This window comes from Talpa occidentalis, unplaced genomic scaffold, assembly GCF_014898055.3.
Source record: "Talpa occidentalis isolate TD23 unplaced genomic scaffold, MPIMG_talOcc4v2.1, whole genome shotgun sequence".
NCBI classification, from domain to species: domain Eukaryota; kingdom Metazoa; phylum Chordata; class Mammalia; order Eulipotyphla; family Talpidae; genus Talpa; species Talpa occidentalis.
The window spans coordinates 150,957,608-150,976,456 of NW_026555331.1; the positions used below are offsets into that span (position 1 = coordinate 150,957,608).

At 43.6% G+C, this 18,849-nt stretch overlaps 1 protein-coding gene across 1 annotated transcript in view; it reads left to right on the forward strand.

The window, feature by feature from the left end:
- Positions 1–18,849, forward strand: part of CNTNAP2 (contactin associated protein 2) — a 1,162,155-nt gene that overhangs the window by 383,534 nt on the left and 759,772 nt on the right. The window contains exon 10 of the mRNA XM_037515219.2: positions 13,566–13,737. Coding sequence (XP_037371116.2) covers positions 13,566–13,737 — 172 coding nt within the window. The remainder of the gene's footprint in view (positions 1–13,565; positions 13,738–18,849) is intronic.

The following is an 18,849-nucleotide window of genomic DNA, read 5'->3' on the forward strand; positions in this document are numbered from 1 at the left end:
CTCCATGACCGCATCTTACCCAGAGGCGCAGACACGCTTCTAAATTCGGGATCACTCTTCCCCATTTTCATTGTAGATTTATTTTTATTTTTAAGGATTTATTTATTTATTTTATACAAGAACTGGGGTACAGGCCAGATGCGCAGGAGGGTGAGAGGATTCACCAGAGAGAGAGCAGGGAGCAGAACAGGCAGACTGACGAAGTACACTGCTGAGGGGAGCAGCGGGCGGCAGGAGAGGTCTGCTGCGCTATGTGGGACCTCTCTGGCTGCCCGGGATCGAACCGGCGCTGTAGAGGCTGTGGTCAGCTTCACAGCGCGTCACTCAACCGCCTGCGCCACCAGGATAGGCCCTTCATTGTAGATTTCTATCTTTCCAAACAAAATCTTACTTAGTGTTTCCTGCTTCTGAGATCTATCCGGATGGACGTGTGTAGTGTTTGTCTTCTATTGTTCTAGCTGCTGGGACGCAAAATGCTATTTGTGAGATAACTAAGGAACAAGTGAGTATTTCCTGGCATTCCACTTTCCCTTCTGTGCGAAAGTTAAAACTTCTTTTTCTTTTACTTGAATGGTTACCCGAGAAATTTGGACATACGTATTCAACTTCGCAAAGTATAAAGTTAATCCATATCTTTGCCCACCCCTCAGAAATCTCAAGGACTTGAGAACACCTCAGATTTACATGACATAATTATGAAATGTTAATTTTATATTTTTAACTCCACCAAACATTATTATGTGGAAGATTATTTCTTTAACCATCTTTTTCAAGGAGTCTTTTTACTAAGACTTTTTTTAGAACATTTTTTTGGGGGTTGACCAAAGCATAACTGAGGGGAAGTTATAGAAATTTCCCACATCCCTCCTGCTCCCACACATGCTCAGCACCCCCCATTATCAACACCCCCACTAGAGGGGGCCATTTGCTATGACTGATGAACCTACACGGACACCTCATTGTTGCCCAGAGGCCATAGATAACATTGGTCCTCTTAGCCCTGTGTGTTCTGTGGGTTTGGGCAGAAGTGTCCACCATTACAGTGTCCTATTGTGTATTCACCACCCTAAAAATCCTTTGCAACTCTGAGTTTGACTTAGGGGTGTAAGTTCACACCTCTTCAGATGTTACTACACCATGGTGGTGGGGTATATATAGTCATTATTTTAAGAGAGTTTTGTCTTTATACTTATCATTCAAAAAAAAAGTTCTTAGACTCACTAGTCCTTATTTTTGTTCTCTGCATCATTAAATTATCCTTTTTTTCTGTCTTCTTTAAATGCTTAACTGCTTTTTTACTTTATGTTTAATACAAAATGTGAAACTATAAATTTCACTTAAAGGTCCTCTTTAGCTGTATCCCACAAGTTTTGTTATATACTGTATTTATTATTTTAATAATATTTACTGTACTTTAATAGCCATTATGATTTTATTAGCCCGTATGCTACTTAAAATGATCTTTAAAAATATTTATACTAATACACGCACACACTTTTGTTTTACTTGTGACTTCCATGTAATTGCAGTATAGTCTGGCTATTCATTTATGGAAATTTGTTGAGAGATTTGTTCAGGGCTATTCATTGATGGAAATATGGCTTATTATGTAGCTAGTTTTGTGAATTTTTTTGAAATGTGTATACTCTAATTGTTGAACACAGAGTTTTTTTATATGTCTTTGAATATCAGAACTTTGAATGCCAAGTGTACTTATCATCGTAGAATTAAGATAATCTATTAAATTCGCGAGAAAAGCAAACCCACCGTCATGCATTGTTTCAAAGACCAAGCTTCTCCTTTCAATTTATTTTAAAAATAGAATGCATTTCATTTCACTGATGAAAGGGACATTTGTAGGGAAATATGGTCACATCTTAGAGCTGGGAATTCCCAGCTCTAAACTGCACCCCTGTATTGGCAGAAAAGCAAGAACTGGTTGAAAGAAAATGAGCATTTGGCTGCCACTCTTTCTTTGCCTGTGGCTGTTCTATGGTGTCACGACAGGGGAAAGATGTGGGAAAGGTGGTGCGGCCAGATGGCCGGGAACCGGGGAGAGCCTAGGAAAAGGCGCTCTAATTGATTCTGCACAAAGGCCTCTTACCATTGCTGCGAGGCTATTCCCGGCGTGGTCAGCGCATAATTACAGGACACGATAGCTGGAGATGAGCAGGGCTCAGAGGTGGGAAGCACAATTTTCATCCACACAATAGAAAAGGCAAAATATATTTAGTGAGGAGGAATTTAGCGACGCTCAGCTCAGCTGCTCGTAAGATGGAGGAACCAAAATCCTTCCAGTTCAGAATGACTGTGCCAGTGAGTGTCATGCGTGGATCCGAGGGGACAGAAAACTTGACAAGCACCAGCTTCAACAGTCATGCATTTTTAAACTAGTGTTTGATCATATTTCAGCTAACGAGAGTCCGAGGGAAGGGGTTCCGTTCCGGCTCATTCTCTGACCAGCACTTTGTTTTTCACTCTGTCATCCTTAATCGGGGTGTCTTTTTAGTCAGGTCTTTCCTGACACATTCTTGTATGACTAAACACCAGCCACAGGCCTCTTCTGCCTGGATTTCTCTCACACACCCCCATTAGTGAGAAATATGCCGCCAGATGGCCCCAATGGCTTCTGATGTCACGATGACGTCATACACACCCTGTCTTCACTGCGTGGAAGCCCCATGGGAGCATCCCCGAGTTCAGCCTCTTTTCTGGGAAGCTGCTCTGCTCTCTGGAAGGAAGACTGACAGGATCTTTATTGATAACCTGACAGGATCTTTATTGATAGACGGATATTCTGAGAATATCACTTTCTCCCCCCATTTGTCCTGAATGCAAATGGTGGGGTGCTTGAGCTCTCGGTATCCTCTGGTGCTTATTCTCACTGTCGGGTGCCTGGTGTTACGAGACACTTCATTCAGCGAAGTCCCACTCTGCACACCTTATAGCCCAGGCGGCTGAACAGCGCCCCTACCCACCTCCCTGCAGCCACGTCAGCTAAAACCCCAGTCTGAGCAGGGGCAGCTGAGTGGCCTGTGAACTCGGTCACATGTGGAGTTGCAGGACAGGGGCCCAGCCTCTCCAGCCCCAGAGCCCATGCGGACAGGTGAGCCTAAGGGGCAGGGGCAGTGCATGATTTTTCTGGGTTTCCTCACAGTGCTTTTGCCAATCATTCCCTTCAAGGTCTCCTAGGAAAATTATATTCTTCTAATGTTGCTACAACACTTGACTGAAACATAGCTGACATCTCTCTCAGCTCCTTCAACTTTATTAAGAACAATTAGTAAACACCTACTTTGTCTAGGATGCCACAATGAATAGGTCGCAGCTCCTCCCAGGGAAGCTTGCTGTAGAGCTGTTATTGAGATGGAAGCCTTTAAATAATTAAATAATAAATGCATGAAAGTACAAGACAGGGGACCCGGCATGAATGGACACTCTGAAGGGGGCTCCGGCACAGCTGGTCACACACGTCCCTGGGCTGAGCTCAAAGCCTCTTGACTGTAGCGTGTAAGAGAGAAAAAACCGTGGGAGACTCTGAATACTTCCCAACTGTGTTTCTTAATTAGAAATGAAGAGTATTTTTTAATTTAAATTTATTGATTTATGCATAGAAGAATGAAGACTAGCTGTAAAATGAAGGCTAGCCAAGACCCTGTTTGGCTGGACATTTACCCACGAGGGAATGGGTGACCTTGGGTGCTTGATTTGGGAAACTATTTCCTTTGCCTTTTCTTTGTTGCACACTAGTTGTGTTAAAGTTCCTTTCCATTAATGGTCTTACGCATTAGAGTATGTTGTGTCTTGATTTGGCGGCAGCAAAACCTATATAGAGCAGGCAGGTTTGGGGGTTCTGGGGTGCCCTTCTCCCTGCCCTGTATCAAGCTGACCACCTTCTTCCTTCCATGTGCCAACATGTTCAGCCACGATCTCCGTCTAACTGCAGAGGGAGGCCTTCCTGAGACAAGGCAAAGGGCATCTTAACTCTGCTTGACTCTTGATGGCGCTTTTACCCAGGACGACATTTCTCACAGCCTTGGAAATGGCTCAAAGTTACCAGTATGTTCCCTGTGATTTGCATACTATCAAAATGTCTCAGTCTCACTAACTTTTTTAACAAGAAAAGTCACTGTAGTATTAACTTTTATAACCTGCTGTTTTATTACAAATTTTAGTTGTTACAAAAGTAACAACTACCCTGAATTGTGTTAAGTCATATTTTCATATTATGCGCTGCCAACGTAGGAGAAATTTCTTTGACTTGTTTTTTATTTTGATGGGTTAATCTCAAATAAATGAGATTCCATCTTATTTTAATATTTAATTATTAGAAGCACCGAACTATTATCTGAGTCACTGTTATTTTATAAAGGAGACTTCTGCATTCAACAAACGGATCATTCTTTTTGAGCTGTTTCTAGGCATAGCCCATAAATAGATGCTACTCTGGCCACAAATGTTCCTTGAATTTATAGTCTTTCTAGTAAGTATAGATCACGGCTCTGAATTGGATGGCGATGCCTGTTAATCACTGAAAGCCAAGTGGTAGCATTTTCCTTTATTGTACCCAAGCCCTGGTTTACTTTTAATTTGTTTGGCTTGGTAAAGAATTATGTTTTCTTTGGCATATTTTATAGATGAAAGAAGATATACATTGGAGATATAATAAACCTTTGTAAAAATAAAAACTGCCATTATTTTACTTATGTTTCCGAAAAGAAGACTTGTGGCAGATACATCCATCAGGAGAAAGCCAACAGCCTGCAGATTCATTTGTTTTATGTGTCTTTCCAGCAGGGTAGGAATTTAGTCTAAATAATGGAAATCCATACTGGCAATAAAACTCATTGCACAGAGTTGAAGCTCAAATATTCCATCCGTCCTGCTTTTAGCTTGGAAACTTTAAACCTTAGACTGTGATTCAAATTTCCTCATTTATCCCCCGTACTCAAACATGAACAGATTTTATCCCTATTCCCACAGATATGAGGAGAGGTAATACTCTAGCCTTTTCGTGACGGAAAGTGGCCATTCACGAGTTCAGTTAGAAAGCTCAAGATCTTTTCTTCAGCAACGTGATTTCTCCAGTGTTAGAGGTAAAGGCATCTACTTCTAGGACTCTGTGGACACTCACATTTTCCCTCCAAGGGAATGTGCATCTTCAATTCTGGTGCTTCGGGTATTCCCTTGCAATCAGTGGGGTTTGTTGTTTGTTATCTTTGTTTTTTCACACTTTGCAGCAAGGCCTGTGAATCATATTGTCAGATGGGGTCATGGGGCCTGTCAAACGTGAGATGTCTTCAGGATAGACGCATCCTGAGGCCGTGTCTGTGGGTTGATGGATGGCTTGACCCCTAACCCTCAGTGACTGGGACCTGGCCCTGACCTCAAAGTCTTGTTTTGAGGATGTTTACTTCCTCCAGAGGAGACTCCCATAGTCCCTGGGGGAGTTCTGGAAGCTCAGGAAGGGACGGAAACTGTGGACACCACTGTCCAGTGGGCTCACTAGACATCCTCCTTGTACTCACCTGTTCCACCTGTCACGAAGGCAGCTGTTTCCCGTGTCAGTTTTTAGGGGAGTGAGAGGGGTGATGTCCACCTAGTCCTCCTATGTATGCCTTGTACCTCTGAAATTTGACCCTTTCTGGGGTCAGTCTGGCAGCCTGGCTCACCTGTCACAGGTGTTTCTCTCCACAGACTCCAAAGTGCTGTGGATATGGGGGCAGTTGCACAGAAAGGGATTCTGAGGAAGTATACTTGAGATTTTTGAAACTCCATCTATTTGAATACTATGTTCTTAGGTGCAGACCTATTTGGCTTATTTCCTTGTTATCATTCTTTGCTGACCAGTGAATGTTTCCACAGAATCTGCTTGAAATGAGATTTTAGCAATTTTTGGCTTGGTAGAGTCGTGCTGTATGTGTGCATGGTGGGGAGGTACAATGTTCCTATTTTAAGCAAGTCCAACATTCCATTTCTAATTCTACCTCATTTTTATAACATAAACCTTTGCATTACAAAGATTAGCTAATATCCTCTGAATTCTAAACCTGGGATGACCTGGCACCTGCAAATTTTAGCTTTTTTCTTTTCCTTTGACCCCTGAAACCTCCCACCTTATTGAATATTTAAGTGAATAATTTAAAGGATGTGTAACATTTTGTGTGGCATCTTTTGCACTAGAAAAGGTTCAAGTTCCTCACAGTGCTGTACCATAGGAAATGAAATTCCCTGGAGGTTATTATTTCTATCTCTTTCCTGAATATTCTATAATGTGATATTATTGAATTTAGATGCTGTTAAATAAATAAATGATCTCATAGAATGTGTTATTAAAAAACTGAGATAGGGTTAATATTTTAAAAGCATTTTCATGTGCCACAAAAGCCAGGTTCTTAATAACCCAGAATAGGTAGTGTCGGCAGGTGGCAGGGAATGATCATTATTGGAGAATATCAGCTTAGTGAAATTTGAAGTATTCTCAGAGTATTTTGCCTCAAAACACCAATGTCACTTTCTCTTATGAATGTGGAAGCATTCTTACAACAGAAGGAAAGCTTCTGTATACCAACAGCAGAACATTGAGAAGTTTCAAAAGATCAAGTCCAGGGTAATAACAGCGTCATCACCAACAACAATTCTAAGAACAGAAATGAGAAAGGAAGGAAAGAGGATGGGTCAGGGGCTTCTCTTTTGGGCAAAACACCCTTGTGAGCATCAAAGGAAAGAAAAATGTTGCTCATGTTGCTGCGGTGACAGAAGCAGTATCTAGTCTCCATCGTGAGCTTCCCCTGCCTGACCAGCTCAGAGTGACTCTTGACATAGTTCTGCACAATCTGCCTTCATATGGCTTATAATTTTATTTCCAGCTTATCCAATACAGAAGAATTTAAGAGGATCCAAAAGCTATAATAGGTAGAAACTTGTATTTGGCTTTTTAGTATTTTGCTCTTCATAACATCTTAATGCAGATAATTGTGACTCTATATTCATATTTTCTTTTTCACATGTAAAATATTAAGAAAGTCTTTCTTCTCCCTTTAAAGTATTTATAAATACATAGACTTTCAAAATGACACTATTTACCAATGTGATAAGCCAAATCGAATTTTCTTTTGCTAGTATAAGAAAACCTATCTCTTAAACATCAAAATATATTTGAATATGAGAAACTTCCTTGTTATTTTACAAAGCTGTGAATTTAAGCCAATTTCCAATGTTGTTAGCAGAGCCCCATTATTGCACACCTATTGGGATCAGTCACTGCATTAGGAACTTTTCTTTTTAAAAAAATACATATTTAGGGCCTCCCCGGTGGCGCAGCGGTTGAGCGCTGGGTTGCGAAGCTGCCCACAGCCTCTGCAGCACCGGTTCGATCCCCGGCTGCTCCCCGGCCACCGGAGGAGGGTCCCACATGGTGTGCAGACCTCTCCTGCCGCCCGCTGCTCCCCTCAGCAGTGTACTTCGGTCCTTCTGCCTGCTCTGCTCCCCGCTCTGGCTCTGGTGAATTCTCTCACCCTCCCGCACTTCTGACTGTACCCAGTGCATGTATAAACAAAACAAACAAACAAACAAATAAATAACATGCCTCTATTAAAAAAAAAACCTATTAAAAAATACATATTTATTTATTTATGCATACAAGAGCTGTGATGCAAGCCAGGGATGTGGGGGGTGAGAGGACTCACCAGAGACAGATTGGGGAGCAGAACAGGCAGATTGACTGAAATACACTGCTGAGGGGAGCAGCAGGCGAGACAGGAGAGGTCTGCTGTACCATGTCGGTCAGCTCCCTGGCCAGGGATCGCACTCATGCTGCAGAGGCTGCAGATTGCTTCATAGTGTGGTGCTTAACCCCTTGCACCACCAGGGAGGCCCTGTGTTAGGAACTTTTTTCACAGTAATTTATTGATTGTTTACAAAAAAAACCCAGGAATTGGTTTTTAGCAGTCCTGTCTTTGAAATGAAGAAGCTGGAATTAAGACCAGGTTCAGGGAGGGAGGGGCGATAGGAGGGTATTGGCCAAGGGGCACAAAGTTGCAGGTGGGTGGGATGGATGTCTGTGAGAACAGTTAATAGCACTGTGTGGGCGCTGGAAATTCACGGGACCCCAGATCTCAGGTGCTCCCACCACACGGTAAGGCACATGTAACCAGTGAGAAGGGTGTGCTAAAAAGCTTGACGGTAGTCATCATTTCACTCTGTTTATGTACATCACACTTCATGTTGTACACCTTAAATACATGTATCCTGTTGATGAAAAATAATAAATTAATTTTGAAAATAGAATGGGGGGCCTAGTTGAGGACAGACATTGCGCAGTTAATCCAAGGACCACCAGTTCTGCTGTTCTGCAGCCCACATTCCTCACCAGTAAGAATACCTTTCACAAAATATTTTATTATTTTGTTCTGTGAGTGTATAAATGCATCTGCCTATTTTATGTATGAGATGTAGTAGCAGGCTATGACCATAAAGAATTAAATCTATCAAGTATAAAGGCTTTTGTTTTTGTTCTCTCTCTTTCTGTGTGAATGCATGAGTTAGTTTTCAGAAGACCACTTAACATAAAAAATAAGACATAAAAGTATCAACCGATTCTGTTGGTAATTCTGTTTTTCCTTTTATGGTGACCCTCGGGCAACTAGAGCTTTTTAATCATATTGTGTAATTTGATTTATAAATTGCTAACTATCCTAATTTGTCAAGATATCTAGCCCCTTCCCTGGCTTCCTTCTCATTTTCTATGTTCTTATAATTTTTCCCATGCATATTAAATACACTCATAGAATTATACCTGCTGTCTTTTAAATTTAAACTAATATTCCTGTAAACATATTTTGCATATCTTATGAGAATTGAACAAGGTAGAACAGGAGACCCACACATAATTATTGTTAATAATAGTTGATTCTGCTAAGGCAATAAGGTTAAGATAAATATCAGTGTTTTTAGAGTATACTAAAGATTTTAAATTTTTCTAATATATATATTTAAATTATCCTAGCTACCTAAGTGATCTAATAAATTATATTTCATGAATTTTAATGAAATAAAATAAATCAAATTAATAAATATTATTTTAAAAACTAAGTATTTCCTTTTCTGAATATGATACCATATTTTGTAAATCACTACAAAAATGTATTTTGCATTTGAAAAACCAGAACATTAGAGAGGGAAGAAAAGATCTGGGAAAAGCTTAAGAAACATTCTTTTCATTTTATCAGGTAAATAAAAGGCTCTTGAGCAGGTGTGTGACATGATCAGATGACTAATTTTTAACCGCGATCCTTCAGGCTTTGTGCTGGGGGTGAATGGGATGTCGGTGTGGGGAGCTGAGCAATCTGGGCTCAGAGTGTGAAGAGACTGGGACAGACCTGATGTGAAGTGATTCAGGGTTTCAGGCAGTGAGGATTCAGCCAGGGGTGGCTCTTAATTGTCGAATATGTGTGACTCTTTAGATGAGGAAATCAACGTGAAGACTCTTGTGTGACCACTGATACGGAACAGTCAACAGCAGCAGGTTGAGAGAGTTTCCTTTGAGTGTTGAGCTTGTATGGGGCATTGAAATGGAGAAGTCCAGGGAACCTCTGAATACATCAGTCCTGAGTTCAGAGGAAAGAGAGCAAGGGAGAGAGTGATGGAGACATACTTACAGTGGTTTGGGATATTTAACAGATACAAAGAGAACTGAAATAATCTAAATCATTTGAAATGACAGAATGATGGTGATGAAGATGATGCGATGGTTTCTAACTCTCTTTGGCATAAACTATGGACACTTTCTAGGCACATACTTTGTAAAAATATTCTTACTAATTCTTTACAACAACCTCTTGTGCTAGAGCACTATGATTTTGTCTGTTTTACAGAGAGAGAAACAACGAGCTTTTAATTAATTTATCCATGTCAAAAAGCGATGGAAGCAAGTCTTAGCTTTGCAGTTCCTAGTCATCCATTATAATCAATAAATAAACATAAGTGTATTAAAAATAAATAACATACTACATTTCAAAAAGGCAATAAATCAGATTAAATAATTTACATAATTAAAATTAACTCATAAAAATTACCTCCAAAGAATTGGCCATTCATTACTTCACCAGTTGATACAGCATTCTAGAGTTGCTACACGCTGTCTCTGTGGCCAGCATGGAATGCGTCCCTTAGACACAGCAGTCCATCACCCACTTGTACCTTTGCCCATATTTCTCACTGATCTGAGTGGTGAGCTTATGTCAAACCCCCGGTTCCTTATGTGCCTTTGCTGCTGTGATCTCTAGCACTGTTGCTCATGCAACAGTGAAGTGAAGACTTCCCTGGATCACTCCTTGCTTTTTCTTCTACCTTTTGTTAATTTCCTTCACTGGTTTATTCTACTGCTCCTACCCCTCTTGGCTAATGATTTCTGGAGGTCTACACCTGGGTTTCTGTACTCAACATGTGATATGACTTCCTCATGCGATTTCTTACATAGCGTCCCGTCTTTCAAGTATTTCCCAAATTCTGATCTCTCTCTCCTGAAGTCCAGAAATTAACTTGTGGATTAAGCGTTTTACCTGAGACATCCCACAGATACTTGGAACTTGAAAAGACCAGCTGTTAACTACTCAAAATCACTTCACCCTTCTTTCCCTCCTGAAGGTCCTGCGGGGGGCTCTCATGCCCCCTCGAGTGAGAGAGGCACAAGCATTTATGTAGCTGTGCTGTCAGAAATCAGAGAGCCCTTCCAGTCACCTCTGCCCTGTGCAGTGCCTATGGCCACTTCAGCCAGTTTTGTCATGCCATGTGGGTAGCTCCCTGGCCATGCTTCCTGTGAAGCATCTCAATCTACTTCTTCTGTATTCACTTTATTGACATCTCCTACATGAGAATTTGTAATTTCTTCAATGGCTGCTAAAGACAACCCTTACTTTTAGCTGTCCCTCTTCCACCTATTCCAGCTATCTCCACTAGAAAAAATAATAAAGAATTCTTCTTCAGACTCCTGCTACCAGTCCTTTCAAAGTCATTCCAACTCACTTGGGCATCCCAGCCCCAGAGTCACTGCCACATCTTTAGTTTTTGGTGATTGTCCTCTCTCCGTACCACATCTTCTTTCACCAGTTACTTTTTGTAGCACGATAATTCATCCCAGAATGTAATAACTGAAGGGCATGATTTATCACCTCTCCTGGGCTCTCCATGATTCTGCCCATGGAGTGATGACAGACTTTTCAGAGCAACCGAGAGACAAACTTGACAACTAGCCTTGGAGTTCAGGCCCTGCCCACGTGTCCAGTTTTTTGGACCACAGAGATCAATCAGTCCTCACTCCATGGGAGGGGGCTAAAAAACAGTGTGAGTATCAGGAAGCAAGAATTTATAGGATCCCTCTCGTGAATATTAAAGACAACACAATGAGAGGGGAAAAGCTAGATTTTGCATGGGTATGTAGTAGTTGATTCTCTCATTGATTTTTCCGAGAATGTAACTGATGCAGAATGATAAAAGGACTTGACAATTTCAAACTCCAAGATTCATCAGGGCCAACTAGAATATTGTTATGAGTGACTGATGAAGTCTTGTTTTATGAACTAAATTATACCCAATCTGTAGTGATCTATGTAATGCAGCTGCCTTGCTTCAGAGAAGGTCTTGTTTTTACAAATAGATCTGCTCATTTTGGAATATTTCAGAGCTGGGGTGGGCATTTGGAGACTCTCAAGTATTCCAAAAAAACAACCAAATGAATGTCTGGTTAAGAATAGTCAATAAAGTTACAGCTTGATGTTTTCTCTGCTAAGTTTAGACATTAAACTCCATTCAAATTTATCTTGATTAAACAGATTGAAAATCATATGTATGCATACAACTAGTCTAAATAGACCACTTATCTAAGATCAGCAATTTTCTGAGGGGAGTAAAAGTCAATGCAAATGGAACCGTGTGGTGTGGAAAATTGAATATATAAGACTCAATCTCACTGTCAAACATATTATAATTTTTTAAGTCAAGAAATTAAGGCTAATGCTACTTTCACACAGTGCAGTGTTGATGAAAAATAGTATTTATACCTCTGTGGTTAACCCTTAAGAGGGATTCAAAGGGTAATTATTAAATGTTATATATTGCAACTCATTAATAAATGGAAAAGGGAGGACTCTTTTATCTTAAACTAATATTACCAAAGTGAATAGGATTTTTTTTTTAAAAAATCACTTAATGGTCAGTTTCTTGTGAAAGTTTGAATTGAAATTCACTTTCATCCAATTAATGGCACTTCTTTCTACAGTCATTCCATAGAAATTGTTTTGTTTGTTATAGATATATTGTACTGAAGTTAATTACGTGAACTTTCCATTTTTAGGCGGACAAGTTAACATAGTTGAAATTTGCTTTGGTTTGTGAATTTGATGTAGGAAAATTAGATGCTCTGGGGAATTTCTGGAGATATTTAAATGGGATTGAGAAATATTATTTCCTGGGACCTATAAATTTTCTGTTCGTAACAAGAATTACACATTTTACAATTGAAAAGGCACACAGGTGATTGGTGATGAGATTTTGAAGTTATTTTGTGAAACAGTTTTTAAAGGCCTCCCTGGTGGCGCAGGGGTTAAAGTCTCAGTGTTATCAAGCTATCACCAACCACTGCAGCAAGACTTCGATCCTGGCCAGGGAGCTACCCACACGGCAGGCACAGCAGACCTCTCCTGTCTCGCCCGCTGCTCCCCTCAGCAGTGTATTTCGTCAGCCTGCCTGTTCTGCTCCCCACTCTGTCTCTGGTGAATCCTCTCACCCCACACACCTCTGGCCTACACCTCAGTTCTTATATGCACAAATAAATAAAAATAAATCTTTTAAAAAAACAAATTTTAAAGTCTGACTTGAAGCTCGATATATGTAAAGTTTCTATCTGCTAACAAAGCGCTTTACCTTGTTATTCACTTTCAGTTGTATTTCTTATCATTTATGCTTCCTGTACCATATTAATTATCTTATATAAACTGAATGTTCAAATCAGGGTGGCTGACACTTATGCCTAAATTTATCTCTTTATAATCTTTCATGGGATTTTATAAACCGAGAAATTATTCACAATGCAAGTATCTCCTTGGATTAATTTAGGCATTAATCCATAAAAGAAATCTACTTTGATTCATAATCCTAAGTTTAGCTTCTTGAAGGTTGAATAACAGCCACTGGGGAATTAGGAAACTAGAAGTAATTATTGAAAGTGGAGAAGGAAGGCAGCTGGGTGCAGTGTTATGTCCAGTCTCTGAGGGCAGATTCAGAGGAGCCTTCAAATCCTGAGGAACAGAGAGAGGTGACAGGGTGAGAAAGAAGATGTCAAAGGCAAAAATAGGAGGATGGCAGACTCTAGCAACATCTGCAAGGTTTAATCCTACTTCTTCCCCTGAAGTTGTGTCTTTCCAAGAAGACTCCATCCTTCTGCACTGAGTTACTGCATCAGCAGGGGTCCAGGGAGCAGCGCTGGAGAGGAGGTGGTCAGGGAGGGACCTGGGCCCATGGGGTCTCTGTGCACGCAATTCAGCCTTCCTATGCCCTCTCTCCCGCAGGCTTTCTGAACCAGATGAGCAGCACAAGCCCCGCTGTCCTCCAGCCGTCATTCCAAGGGTGCATGCAGCTCATCCAGGTGGACGATCAGCTCGTGAACCTGTATGAAGTGGCCCAGAGGAGGCCAGGAAGCTTTGCCAACGTCAGCATCGACATGTGCGCCATCATAGACAGGTAAATGCCCGCACCTCCTCCCTCGATGGCCCAAGGCATCCAGAGGCATGCTTCATTGTGGGGTGAATGCAACCCCAGACACTCTGCTTTCCCCACACACACACTTGCTGTCAGGGTATTGGGTGGGGGAGGAGCCATTGCTCATGTCCAGCCGCCCTCTGTGACTGAGCTGAGTATGAAGGAAGATTTAGTGGAAATGCGTGCTGTCCTGTCCCCAGTGCAACTCAGGCTCAGCGTGTTGTCCCCTCTAAAGCGCCCTCCTGAAGAAGAAGAAACATTAAAGAGGAGTCGTGTGCCATGTGGGGCTTACTGACGCTGCCACTTGATAGAACTGAATCTGTTTTCAAAATGCATGTACTGAAATATTGCAAAATCCAGCCTTTGTTGTTTGCAATTCTGGGAGGAGCTAGTCACCAAGGCTCGGTTGAGTTCCCAAGTAATAGGAAGACCCCGCTCCACAGGAAAGGCCAACAGCGTTGCACCAGCTTCTACGTGTACTTAGGAAAAAGCTTTTCCTTCAACTTGAAAAAAGTTCACGTTGAGATGTTTCCCCTATATGCAAACGTTGCGTCACCCAAAGTTGAAATTAATGTAGTGACTGTAGGTAGTTTTCCAAACCATTTTTAAATTTTTTATGGGAGGATTATCTTATGCTGAAGTCATTCCAGTAATATATTTTGGGATATGAACGTCCTTTGACGTCTTAAGATTTCTGAAATAAAGTATCGCTCCTACCTGCCTGCCCCCTAATGTCTGCAGAATTTAAGTTTGTAGTCATCTTGTCGCATTGAAGAGAGCAACCTTGGGGGAGTCGTTCAAAGACATATAATGAATCTTAAAAATACATAACTTCATCTATCATGAAGTCAGTTGGCTTCCATATAACGTTAATGCAGTCACATGCATGTGAATGGTAAATGACAATTTACGATGGTGATAGAAAGGAACTTTTTAAAGCCTTAATGGGCTTATCATAAGACTTGATGACACCACACCTTGTTTATTTCTATTACATACGTGCAAATATGTGTCTTGATAGTCCAAGCAGTTCATTTTGAAATTGAACAGCGACAATTTTTAATGGAAATAGCCTCCTACTTTCTGAACCATCAATGATTTCTGTCTAGAGCAAGTGGGAGCATTAATCAGAAAAACTACGAGACAGATGCTTTTAGATCGTATCTTCTGATATCGGTTGTTTTTAAGTTTTAATAATTGTTTTCCATACAGGGAGACTTTCCTTCTTGGTGACAGTTACGCAGTATAGTGAGATATTTTAGTACCTTGTCCATTTTCCATGTCAGTAATTTAATGGTACAATAATTTCTGGCAGTAACACCCAAATTATGTTCACTCAGCTTTTGTAAACAGGCTGGATTTTATGGTGTTGCTGCTGTTTCACAGCCAACAGCATGTTTCCTGGCATTATAGTTAAATGGCTACCCCAAAAGTACGGGTGAGATGTGGAGATGTGAATGTTTTATTCTCATGGAGAGAGCGGGGGTTAAATTGGCTCTGAAAGGTTGGTGTGTAGAGAGTGGGGAGTGGCCCCCCACAGGCACAGCAGCCTGCAGGACCCCAGAGCAGGGGGTGAGGCAGACACAGGAATATACAAATACTGGTTTTGCCAGAATGTTTCAGCCCTATTGTCCCTATTGTCCGTTGCCAAGTTTCCTGTAGCTGGCAGAACAGAGAAAACGCCTTTCTTCTCCTCCAGGGTGGAGGCCCAGAGGAAGATTGTGGGGAAACTGTCCCCTTGGAACATGCCCGGTGATTCCTGAGTCTGGGGTTCCACTGTCTGCCTGTCTTCCTTGGAGGACGGTGATGTCTGTGTGTTGAGTACCCGTGTGTGGAACGGAGTGTTCCTTTATTCACCTAAAAAGCCCCCCCTTTGGTTGTCATTCGGGAGGGACTGTGGTTTGGTGTACAGGATACAAGATTTTATTCAACTTACTCAGCCATAGAGGGGCTGGTGGGTGATTTCACCCCAATGTGTCTTCCTGGGAGTGGTCTCAGCCCCCTCAGGTCGCACGGCCTGGTCTGATACTCTACCCCCACCAGCCTTTCTCCCCTCACTCACTGAGACTTTGCAGCTGCTCAATCTCTGCCATTTTCTTTTCAAGCTATTTAAATTCTCCCTAGATAAGACTGCACTGCACTTTCTTACTTTCTCCTTTCAAATTTCAGCTTGACTGATTTGAGAACTATTTTTGAAAAAAAAAAAAAAAAAACAAGATAAATAAGAACGTGGATTTTTTTTTTTTAAAAAAAGGAAAAGCTAGCACAGGCCTGATTTCTATAAAGCATTTAAGAGCATAGGACAGCTGCGGGGGTGGGTGAGCACATGCGGAGCGGGTGTGGAGGACGGGGCTCCAGAGCTTTGCCGGAGAGCTTTGCAGGGTGCCATGCTAGACCGCCTTGTGATTTGAACACAAGTTTCTTGTGTGTGCACATGCCCGTGGTTTCTTTCACTCGCCTGTTTCCTGGACACACTGACCCAGCCACAGAGCAAGCTTCCTGAGGGACAGAGCATCCCCTGGCAGAGCTTCTGGGGCTCCCCGGGGCTCCCTGAGGCCAGGCGTGCACAGAACAGTCTACACAAGGCCCCTTGCACTTGTGAAGCTCACACTTGGGGGGACGGGGCAGGGAGACAGATGTCGTGAATAAATAACACATTTAGAAGAAATCCGTGGCAAGAGAAACAGAAAGAATCAAGGCGGAGCCGCATGCAGGCGAGAGGGGCCGGCTCGCAGATCCTTTAGTTATCCCTGAGGTCACTTTGACTTTCAACCCTGTCTCTGTTCTAGGGGTGCAGGCTCACACCCCCAGGCGGCCGTGTCCACACCACACCCGCCGCCCAAGTCCTCATCGTCCTCCACACAGACCACAGGGCCCCCCGCCTTGGCCCCCACCCCTGCCCTGCAGCAGCCTCAGTTCTTAGCTCCTGGCCCGGCTTTGTCTGGGCCGCAGCTTCAGCAGAGGCCAGGGCGAGCCTCATCGGCGTTCCTAGTTCAAGACCTGAAAGAGGTGGCAGCTTTTACCCATTTGGGAAAGAGCTTCAGGCAGAGAAACGTGTCCACGCGGAAGGGTGCACGGCGGGATTGGGTGCAGCGGGGACAGGGCGGGGCGAGGTGTTTGGAAGGGCCGGAGCAGCGGGGACGAGGACAGCCCCATCCTGGCGGCCAGGCCCTGGGCCCTGGGCCTGCTGTTGGAAGGTCTGGCTTTGTCCTGAGGGGCCTGGGGAGCCCGGGGTTTCTGACAGTGGCACGATCCGGCTGATGTCTCAGGGTAACTGACTGGAAGGAGGATGGGCCAGCAGGGAGCCTGGCCGGAGGGTGTTGCAGTCTGCAGGGCCTGTTGCTCCCACCTCACAAAAAGGAGGTGGGATGGGGTCAACTCTGAGTGTAGTTACAGGGGCGCACCCATGGGGCTCGTGACGGAGTCTGTGGGGTGTGAAAGGAATAAGAACAAATGCAAATTATTGGAAAAGAGCCTCTGGAGGGAACACATTACCTCTCCTCAGGTGGGGAGCGCTGGGTCAGGAGCTCAGTGCTGGGCGTGGGTTGCTGTGTCGCTTGAGTCGAAGCACAAATGCTGGACTGTGTGTGATGAGCTTGGGTCGGCAGGTGACTCCACGAGAGGCCGACACGGTGGTGGCCTGTGCCACGGGGAGCTGTGGTCTCTGGGCTGTGTGACCAGCAAACCGGACAGAAGGTGGACAGTGGGCCAGAGGGCCCTTCCCTCACCCCAGTCAGTAGCTTTGCCTTTTGAGTCAAGCCCTGTCTCGGGAAGGAGGACGCCGCCAAGTCCCCGGGGGCTGGATGTTCTGTGAGCATGGCGGATCCCAGCCAGGGCCTCTCTCTCGTCCCTCCGTGACCTCCATCTTGCGTTCACTCTCAGGCTCTACATGGCCAGCGCCAGCCCCGCCTCCAGGTGGCCTCGGCTCTGTCCTCCACCCGCTGCCCCCCGACTTCTCTGCAGGTGTGAGAATCTGAGCCCAACAGCTGGCACATCACCCCCCCCCCAGACAGTGAGGCTTGGTCACTTCTCTCCTCCCCAAAGGGGGAGGGGGCCGTGGGGCATTGCAAAGTGTGGGGAGCGGGTGTGGGGCTTGTGTGAGGTCCCTGCAGGCCTGTGTTGGTCAGAGTCTGTAAAGGGGACCCTTGCTGCAAAGCAGGGGATGCTGTGACCCCTGCAGTTGCCTGGCTGTTGGGGGTGCCTGGCTGGACATGGACTGAAGGACCCGGAGTTAAGATATTTTGAGCACACAGAGCTGAGGTCCTTCTGCATCTGTTTTGTGAGTAAATACTCAGTGTGTGGCACGAGCTGTGACTGCTGTGTCGCTCCTGAGACCATCGTCATAGCTTCGCTGCCACCGATGTTTCTGGAGCTGGTCCAGGCAGGAGGGGGCGCGACACAGGCCTGCTGGTGAGAGGGAAACAGAAGAGCTCCGCACTGTTCCTCAGAAAGCTTCATGCTCCTGAGGCAGGTGTCACCGCCCCCTCTCCACTGTCCTGTTTAGATGCACACCCCAGGCTCTGAGCCGAGTCGCCCAGAAAGCCACAGCGCCGCCGATCCCCAGCCACACTGCTGTCACTCCTTTCACACCAAAAAAGCAATTTTTGTTTATTTAAGTCACTGTGAGTCAAGTTTTTCCCTGCTACAAAAGCATCCTTGACGTCTAAAATCAAACAATACCATCTTTTTGCCAGAACAGGGAGTGTTAAATTCCCAAGGGTGAAAACAGCTTTGAAAAAAAAAAAAGGATGATCCGTCTTAGGAGGGATCAGGTCGCATTTCAGGGACCGCCCTGGAGGGCGCACTTGGGACTAAATGGCTGTTTAGAGGCGAAAGAGGTTTCATACTGTTGGGATCAGATAGAAAAACGAGTAAAAGTGGTTCACGAGAAGTAGAATCTTCTATCCCTGCCCCGTCTCCTGCCTTGTAAATATATCAAGAAACAAAACCAGTAAATTCTGGATCGCAGAGAGCGGAAAGGGAGAAATATATGCCCCAGCTTAAGCACAGTTTACAGAATTACCCCCTGAGCAAGTGTGAATAGACTGCAACCTATTTCTGAGCTGGTCATTAAAACTTTATTGTGTTTTTGCG